Source organism: Danio rerio, chromosome 14, assembly GCF_049306965.1.
Source record: "Danio rerio strain Tuebingen ecotype United States chromosome 14, GRCz12tu, whole genome shotgun sequence".
Taxonomy (NCBI): domain Eukaryota; kingdom Metazoa; phylum Chordata; class Actinopteri; order Cypriniformes; family Danionidae; genus Danio; species Danio rerio.
The window spans coordinates 57,652,501-57,662,500 of record NC_133189.1 but is presented as its reverse complement, the minus strand read 5'-3'; the positions used below and the strand labels follow the sequence as shown (position 1 = coordinate 57,662,500).

Sequence of the window (10,000 nt, the reverse complement as noted above, 5' to 3'; positions counted from 1 at the left end):
TGGGAGACTCTGGCTGATGTTCTGGGTCTCGGGATCCTCAACAGCGCCTTCAGACTGAGCTCCTGTCCTGCTGGCAAACTGCTGGACAGCTATGAGGTCCGTCAGGTCACGCTCTCACACCACATGCAGACACATTCATAAACACCACTCGACATGTTGTGATTAGCAAATCACTGAAGTCTCCAAAATGAACGCAGCATGTGAGGAGTGGATTGGTCAGTGTAAGGGTGCGTTCACATCTGTAGTTCACTTCATTTGGTCCGCACCAAGGGCAATGAATGATGCATTGTTGCATGTTCTGACGTCTTTGGGTCGTTTTCACACCACACTGCTGGCGTTGGTCCGAACCAGTTGAAACGAACCAAAATGCAGTCATGTGACAAAATCCACATCTCTCATTGGCCAGATGTGGTTGAACATATTTCCTAAACTGCTTATTGATTGGTCAGAATTCACATGCGGGAAAATGCCAGTGAACTCCCGCAAGTAAACAAAACCGGCAGACACAAAATGTCTTTACCCTGGAGGGGCGACTGCGCTGACTGATTGTATGCCTGCTTTAGACAAACTATACATTTCATGAATGAAGCGCGGCCGTAGCAGAAAAACAAATGTTTTAATGCATCGCTCGTCACTTCAGGAGGAGGCGTCAATTAATTTAGCTAAACTGCGACATGCTCATCTTGCGGAAATATTACCAACGATCCGTCAGCTAATGTTTTCCCTCTCTCTCTCTCTCTCTCTCTCTCTGTTGGTAAAGCGCTGTCAACAAATGTTTTTCCTCCATATCCCATAATGCACAGCGCATCGGCCTACGGCAGCTGGATTAGTCCAAAAGGCGCAGTACTTTTTGCGGTTGGACCTGTTTAAGTACAGATCATATTCTCACCACAGACGAACCGCTCCAGGGTTTGTTTGAAAGCGAACCGAGACCACCTCTTCAAGCAGGTCTCGGTACGCTTATTTGGTCCGCTTTTGGTGCGCACTCGAGTACGATTGCTGCATTCTCACCTGCCCAAACCAACCGCACCAAAAGGGGAAACCAACTCTAGTGCGATTCAATCCAACTAAATAAGGCAGGTGTGAAAACACCCTAAGAGCCATCATTTGATTTAGGGCCCAAGGTGTGTTTTTTACATGCATTTTGTATTTCTCTTTCGCTAGTTAGAATTAAAACCTTGGTATCATCTTTTGATATGATGTACTTTTAGAGATGAATGATGCCCATATATGTGGACTCATGGTCCCAATTTACATAAAACACTTTTTCCTGACTGTTTTTTATGCATATTTAACATAGAACAGTTTTTTTTAACATGTTTTGACTATCAGACAGTAAAAACTAAATTTTTCCCCATTTTGGACAGTTAAAATAGGGTTTGGGACATTTCGTATGCTGCAAAACAGTTGCAGGATGACACTGCGTGTCTGTAACAATATAAAACATTCAAAGTATTTTAAATAAACACTTAAGAGCTCAAATGTGCTGTCCAGGGGCCTCATGTATCAACAAAAACTTTGCATACGCCAGGTTTCACGCTCTGAATGGCTCACGTTTAGATTTAATAACGATCAACTGAACATGGGAATGTGCGCAGCTCCACGCCAACTTCATGGCTGGCGTACGCACATTTTTTGTGTGTCTGTTTTATTTCCATTGGCGACTCCTAGAGGCAGTTGTGTTAAATTGCTCTCTAGCAAGTGTCTTTGAGCCTTGCAATGGCAGCTGTATGTGACGGGTTCATCTAGCAGGTATATAAGGTTTCCATATCATACAGTTGACCAGCCAAACATTAAAGCACAATTTGCAGCGGTCGCCTGTTTCCCCAATGTAATCTGAGCTATCTACTGCACGCACATTGCTATAAAGACACTATCTGAAGATGAATTTGCACATCAGAAACATTTCCATTCAATAAATGTGCAAATAAAATATGATGCACAGACTTATTAAGGATTCCTACTTGTCTTCCTCATGATGAAGAGTAGGCAAAATCTGATATGTAGCGGGGGAAAAAAGAAGAAAGAGTTCATCAGACGCTGGATTCGAACCGAGTTCATGCTTGAACGTGTCAAAACATGTAGACATGCGTTTTACGAGCTGCGCCACTAAGACTGTTGAGGTTATTACAACATTTTGCAGATATACATCTCACTATTTCTTTTTTAATCCACTCAGTGCGATGTTCAGATTTAATTCCGGTGGACAAACTTGCAAATAACACAGTGTTTCTCCGATCTACCTCTGAAAGAAGCCCCTCCAATTCACATTCTGTTCAAAGTTTCTCTTCTTGCTTTTGCCGTTGCTTTTTCGTTGGGTTTTGCCAAAGTAGAGTCATTAGTATATTCATACGGGGGCGGAGGCAGGGAGGGGCTTTGCGCTCGTGCATGTTGCTCTCAGTTTCACGTTCATTCGGATGTACAAAAGAATATGCGTGAGATTCGGCGTACGCAGTGTTTCATACATCTGAATTTGTTTCTGTGTACGCACATTTACGCAATGTTTTAGTATGATTTTCACGCAAGTCTTCGCACTTGAGGCCCCAGGTATGTGGCCACTCAAGCCCTAGGAGGTTAATATAAACCATTAATAGTGCTCAAATACAGCTGAAGTCAGAGTGATGTGTCCTGCAGGTGTCTGGAGGGACGGTGCTGGAGCTGCTGGAGGGTCTGAAGCGGGTGGGAAACTGCAGCGCTGTAACTTTACTCCAGAATAGTGTGTGTGAAGAGCCCAAGTCTGTCCACAACACACCACCCATCACAGGTAACACACTCAACAGCTCAAAGACACATGCACAAACTGTAATATCACATTAAAGAGCCCGTATTATACATGAAAAAGGGTCATTTTTTGGTTATATAGATCTCTAACAATAGGCTGATATCCATGCAAGGTCAAAAAACTCTTTGATGGTCTTATAAACTGCATTTATTTTTACCTGATTATCCCAGCGACTCCCTTATGAATCGTCCAGTGATTCATTTCTTCCCGAACTCCTCCTTAGCACAAGGCTAATCTGCGCTGATTGGACCGATGACAGCCTGATGTGATTGGTCGACAGCGTTCAGCGTGAGACAAATGCCCAGTGGGGTTTGTCAAGCCCCTGGGTCCCCAACATTGGTATAGGATCTGATCGCAGCCCGAAACACGCTTCATAGTAAAACTTACTCAACAGTGTTATTCAGACACCTTACCACCAAAAGCAGTGTAGTCAAACACCAGCATATTGCTCCATTCTTAACCATGACACACATTCAGTATTAATCCACACAGCAGCAAAAGCTGAACTATTCTGAACCTTGACTGCTGCACGTGTGTAGGAACAGCTGACGGTGGCCATTTCAACGACAGTGGAGCACGAGCTCATAAACTCATTGAAATCCGTTAGCAAAGCAGCACGCGTCATGTTTTAACATGGCATTAGACACGATATGAGAATATAAAGAGTTAACCTGATACAATACAAGCGGTTACAAGTAACAAAACACAATGAAATGTTCATGAATTTGCGCGCGCAACAATTATTATTCGTAGTCACGTCACGCCGAAACGGCTAAATACTCGTTATGAAGATGATTCATTTTAACCACCTTGAGTCGACTAGTTTTTTTATATATATATAGATAAATCAATAGTTTTTAAAACTGTCCACTTTTAGATTTAAGCCTTAGCTGGATATTTCACTTCACTTAGATCTGTGTTACACTACATAGAAGCTCATTTTCAAAAACCCACAATAGGGGCTCTTTAACCCTCTCAGGCTCAAATACATTTTTAGAAACAGGAAAAATCTGATATTTGGGGAAAATGATCATATGGGGTAGTACAATAGAACCCTGACTCTTTTTTTTTTTTGTAGAGAGACCTTCACATGCAAGGCCTTCTGGGGTGTTGCAGATTTTTAACATTGGCCCAGTGTGGTAATTAGACACTGAAGACTGAATATGATATGAACAATTAATTTTTATATACAACTTTTCAAACAATGTAACAAATAGATTATCAGTGGCAGATCAACAGCAAAAACAACATGAGATCCAAATCCAATATCTCAAATCCTCGTTAAGTAGGTCATGTTTCCAAGTCACTTTGTCATGTGGTACTCCCAAGCGGCAACCTCCCGCTCTCCCTCAGGAAGCCAATACGGAAGTAACTAAAACTGCAGTTCATCCGAAATTCCGCTAGTCCTGGCCGCTCCTGACTCCAAAACAGAGCAAATTTCAATTGAGCCCACTGTTAGAATGGCCAACTTTACAGCAGAAAAAAGGTGTTTACAGCCTGCTACAAAAATAGATTTTGGTTAATACAGCTAATATTACCCTTCATGACAACTGTGAGGGGGGTGCATTTTTTTATAACTCATCTGTTTCCTTAATATTAAGTTATATTAAGTTTGCATAATTAAGGGAGTGGCCACTTGAGTGACAGCTAGGTCTTGTTGGTCGCCGTCACGTCACCTCAGCTGAATCCTGCAGATTAGCCACTGAACTCGGCATATTTATCATATTTCTGTGTTGTTTTATGTGGCTTTACACAGTCGACTGCCTTTTGGACTTGTTTCTTACAATTATTAGATGGCATGGCATGCTGAGTGCACTTAATTGTGCTCACAAACCATTCACGTGGCCTCCGTTTCCCATGTGAGTAAAGTTATTTACTTATATACCATCTCTATACATGTATTTGTTTTATTTAAGATAATTTATCATTCATATTTATATTTAGAGCTGTAATGCACTCCAGAATCTGTCAGATTGATTAGCTGTGGGCTCTAGAACAGTCATCTGAAGTGTTGTCATACAGTGTTATGCTGGATTTCATTAATAGTCTTACATTAACTAACACAGACTATATCTGAAGTGTTTGGAAGTAATTTGCGTTTTCCTCCAGTTGAAAAACATCATAAGAACAATGTTTATTGGCTCAATGTGTTACAGCAGTGTTTTTAAAAGTCTAAACACTTTATTTATATTGTGTACAGCCAAGCACAAGTGTTCAGAATACAAAAGAGTCACAGGTGATAAAGTATTAAGCATTTCTCCCAAAGTAAACCAGGTGTCTGAGCCAGGTCCAAGCTAAATGCCAGCAGGTGTCTGTAGCTCCGCTCACTCTCCGCCTCTTTGCCCTTGTTTGGTATCCCGCCGTGGGTGTGATGACGCGCGAACAAAATGGCGACGGTTGGCCGCGCCTACTTGTGGCTTCTTTTGCGCTCTTTAGAAACCCATGGGTGACGTCACGGATACTACATCCAAATATTATATATATATTCATATTATTACAGTCTATGGGTACTCCAAGAAACTTTTTTTGTGTGTGACATCTGGTGAGCAAGTGGGGAAACTGTTTGTTGCTAATGGACAACCAAGTCCTGCAGTGGTGTGTCTGCGTAAAAAAAAAAAACTCATAAAATATGTATCTGGAGTAATGAGGTAGTTAATTTTTAACAGTTGCAATTCAGCAACGCCTGCCTTGTGAGTTAAACATTAGAGAATGCAGCAGCGTTTCCATCTAATGATGCACTGAAGTTGTTATGAAATAAACGTATGTTTGGCTAGATCCTCTTATTTAAGCCCTTTGTTTATTCGTGCTCCAGTTGTTCAAGTTTAGTTCAGTCACAGCAGGCTGTCGTGCTGTTTGTGTTTGGTTTACTGAATCACGCATGTGCAGTATTTACCGCTTCTCAAATCTGATTTCAGTGTACTGTTCTAATAACTGAATAACTCAGTATATATTGGTTTATTGTGACTCAGAGGGGGTATTACACACTGCACTTAATGTTGTGTAGATTACACTTCCTATTAGAGTAGGTTTTACTTTGAAAACGGGGTATACATTCGCCACATATGGCGTTTTCAATTCTTTTGAACATGATTAGGTGCTGCTTGTCAGTCCGACAATGCTTCATTGTTTGCTCTTGCTCTCGGGACAGGAGCGCAGACGGATGCTCAAGACAGTTCTGGAGCTATTAACATAATGATAATAATAAAGCTTTGTTTATTAATTCACCAAAAGTAAGATTAAATTAAAGACTTGTTTACAATAAGGTTGCATTAGTTGATAATGCGTTTACTAAAGTACAAACATTGAACGGTACACTGATTACAGAATTTGTTCATGTCAGTCAATGAAAACACAGACGTTCAATGTTAGTTCATGTTAACTCCTGGTGCATTAACTAATGTTAACAAGCATGACTGGATTTTAATCAGGCATTAGTAAATGTTAATGAATGCTTTACAAGTGTTGTTCATTATTATAAATGCATTAGCTAACATTTAACTGATGAAACCTGAGTGCAAAGTGTGGCCAAGTTTTCTTGTCAATAGTATCTGGATGCAGCCTCTATGATGCAAGCTGAGACTGCATCACTCAGCGATGCAATGTCAGACACAGTGCACTCAAATGGAGTGAGTGACGTCACTGTGACGGGTAGGGTTAGGTGAGCCCAATAAAAAGCATTGGATGCAGCCCAGATTGCACTGGACCACGTCTGCAGCCAGACCCCTCTCTTTCTTATAGACCAGAAGATAATCCTCGAAAGTTTGTCTCATATAAACATGTGTAGTCAGCTCACGTCTGAGGCCTGTTCAGAGTTTCCCTCATCAGCACATGGTCGCTGTGTGTTTGAGTTCAGGGAGTTTTTCTGTGCCGCAGTCTTGGTTTGTAAAAGCCCCAGATGACATCACTGTGACTCCTGTTTTCAGCAGTAGTGTAATCATGATGATGATGATGATGATGTCACTGAGGGAGTCCCGGGGCCCTCTGGGAGTGCTGGCCAATATATAACAGTACAACATTTATAGACCCTTTTCCCAAGACTTGTTTAACGCTCATTCTTTCAGCTTTCTTCAGCTTAATCCCCTGTTTATCAGGGGTCTTCACAGCAGAATGAACCACCAACTATTTATTTATTCTGCAATAAACATTTCGATGTGAATACAGTTTCAGAAGATGTCTGAATCACTTTGAGTCTAAAAGCTGATTTTTACTTCTGCGTTAAACGCCGGCGTATGCTATGGCTCTGACGCATAGCCCTTCGCCGTGGCCATCGCCGTCACTGACGTGCACCTCTCAAAAAATTTAACTACACGTTGCAACAACGCGTAGCGCAACCTCTGTGATTGGTTGGCTTGGCAGCGCTGACGAGTCTGGGCGGGACCGAGAGCTGCGCGAATGGCGCGAGCGATTGTTTACAAGTGTGGAGTCCCATGAAGGAGCTCCGGATGGAAAGTTTTGTTTTGTGTTTACCTCATAGTTAAAGTTGTTGCACGTCCGCCTCAAAATGAGCGAGTTTGAGCCACTTGTACATCCCGGAAGTGTTCAGGAAAAGCAAAACAACAGTGAAGAAACTCGACACAGAGGAACATTTACACCTCACTGCCAACTAGCGTTTCGGAAGTGTTAATGCAGACCGACAGAGACAGCGCGCAAAAGTATAAATGCACAGCCACGCGCGTTGCCTGCGCCGTGGGTTACGCCGGTCACTTGACGCAGAAGTATAAACCAGGCTTAAGTCTGTCACTGTGGAGTCTAAGCGCTCATTCACACTGAAGGCATCTTTGTTTATTGAATGCAATATTATGAACACAGCGTATAACCACAATAACGAACTCATTAGAAATGATAACAATATGCTATGATAAGCACATCATATAACTCATATTTATATTTAAACACAGACCCAATGAGCCCCACCTCATCCATGAAACAGTTGTCATGCCCACTTTCTGTTACATACAGAGACTTGCAATGATTGCCCCGCCTCCGGGCTCTTTTGATTGGCCCACTGCTATGTGACTGACAGGGATGAGCTGCATTAGGGAAGGCTAAAGATCTTTAAACTTGACATGAGATCTAAAAACACGCAGGACCCACTGGTGGACAGACACACATTCCTGTTGATTTCTTCGGGAGTCCCGGGGCCCACTGGTGAATGGGCACTCATTTCTTTTGTTTCTGAAGGAGTACTGGGGCCTTCTGGTGAACAGGCACACATTTCTGTTGTTGTCTGACAGAGTCCCGGGGCCTTTTGGTGAACGGGCACACACACACTTATGGTCACTGAGGGAGTCCCGGGGCGCTCTGGTGAACAGGCATCCAAACTTATGCTCACTGAGAGAGTACCAGGGCCCTCTGGTGAATGGGCACACACACTTGTGCTCACTGAGGGAGTACAGGGACCCACTGGTGAACAGGCATCCACACTTATGCTTACTGAGGGAGTACAGGGACCCTCTGGTGAACAGGCATCCACACTTATGCTCACTGAGAGAGTACCAGGGCCCTCTGGTGAATGGGCACACACACTTGTGCTCACTGAGGGAGTCCCGGGACCCTCTGGTGAACAGGCATCCAAACTTAAGCTCACTGAGAGAGTACCAGGGCCCTCTGGTGAATGGGCACACACACTTGTGCTCACTGAGGGAGTACAGGGACCCACTGGTGAACAGGCATCCACACTTATGCTTACTGAGGGAGTACAGGGACCCTCTGGTGAACAGGCATCCACACTTATGCTTACTGAGGGAGTACAGGGACCCACTGGTGAACAGGCATCCACACTTATGCTTACTGAGGGAGTACAGGGACCCTCTGGTGAACAGGCATCCACACTTATGCTCACTGAGAGAGTACCAGGGCCCTCTGGTGAATGGGCACACACACTTGTGCTCACTGAGGGAGTCCCGGGACCCTCTGGTGAACAGGCATCCAAACTTAAGCTCACTGAGAGAGTACCAGGGCCCTCTGGTGAATGGGCACACACACTTGTGCTCACTGAGGGAGTACAGGGACCCACTGGTGAACAGGCATCCACACTTATGCTTACTGAGGGAGTACAGGGACCCTCTGGTGAACAGGCATCCACACTTATGCTTACTGAGGGAGTACAGGGACCCACTGGTGAACAGGCATCCACACTTATGCTTACTGAGGGAGTACAGGGACCCTCTGGTGAACAGGCATCCACACTTATGCTTACTGAGGGAGTACAGGGACCCTCTGGTGAACAGGCATCCACACTTATGCTCACTGAGGGAGTACCGGGGCCCTCTAGTAAAAGGGCAAGCACACTTATGCTCAGTGAGGAAGTTCTCGGGTGTTCTGGTGAACAGGCACACATTTCTGGTGTTTTCTGAGGTAGTCACGGGCCCTTTGGGAACAGGCACGTACACCAATGCTCACTGAGGGAGTCCCAGGGCCCTCTGGTGAATAGACACACATCTCTGGTGTTTTCTGAGGGAATCCCGGGGCCCTCTGCTGAACAGACCCACGTATCTGTTGATTTCTGAGGGAGCCCCGGGGCCCTCTGGTGAACAGGTGCGCACACACACTAATGCTCACTGCGGGTTTCAGGGGAAGCAGACACTGGACAGGGGGAATCCCAGCAGCAGAAGTGAAAGTGATATGGCCTTCTGGTCTTTCGAGAACAGTTTCTTTGAAACCAGTATTTCCACTTTACTGCCTGATTTGTTGTCAACGTCAGGGTCGAGTGAGCAGGGGAAAGTTTCTCTGTTTTTTTTTTTTTTCTGTCTTCGGTTTCCTTCTCGTGGTCGTCTGTATTGTTGTGGCGTGTTGTGCAAATCAGTATGAATGTGATGCCAATGTGTCGGCCCAAACGGAATTTGCGTCTATCAGTGAGTTTATTTATTTACTTGGGTATTTATCAGGATTTATATTAAATTAATATTATTGACTAATACGCAAGTCTTTATATGATTTATGTACAATACAATGTGTGTTTGTTCTAATCAGACTTGATGCAGAAACACTTTGATTGACATTCTCCCTTTGTACGTGTCATCAGAGGGGGAAAGCCCCGCCCACTAGTGCTCGTCTCTCCATCTCATTAGCATAAACAGCAGTCCTGAGTGAGAAGCAGCCGTCTGTCCATTAGCCATTAGAGCTGCTGAAGATAACGTCAGCATAGACTAAGAGATGTGGAGTTTTAGATGAACAGCGACAGGAGCGACATAGACTGACAGAAGCATGAACACACAC

The 10,000-nt window shown here is 43.9% G+C and overlaps 1 protein-coding gene across 7 annotated transcripts in view; it reads left to right on the top strand.

Moving 5' to 3' along the window:
• nfkb1 (nuclear factor of kappa light polypeptide gene enhancer in B-cells 1) overlaps positions 1–10,000 on the top strand; it is a 69,136-nt gene that overhangs the window by 54,209 nt on the left and 4,927 nt on the right. For all 7 annotated transcript variants that reach the window (XR_012390043.1, XR_012390044.1, XR_012390042.1 and 4 more), the window contains 2 exons: positions 1–96; positions 2,635–2,764. The exon at positions 1–96 is cut by the window's left edge and continues 71 nt beyond it. Coding sequence is in view for 4 of the 7 variants with exons in the window: in XM_073922336.1 (XP_073778437.1) it covers positions 1–96; positions 2,635–2,764 (226 nt within the window). In the remaining 3 variants the exon portion in view is untranslated. The remainder of the gene's footprint in view (positions 97–2,634; positions 2,765–10,000) is intronic.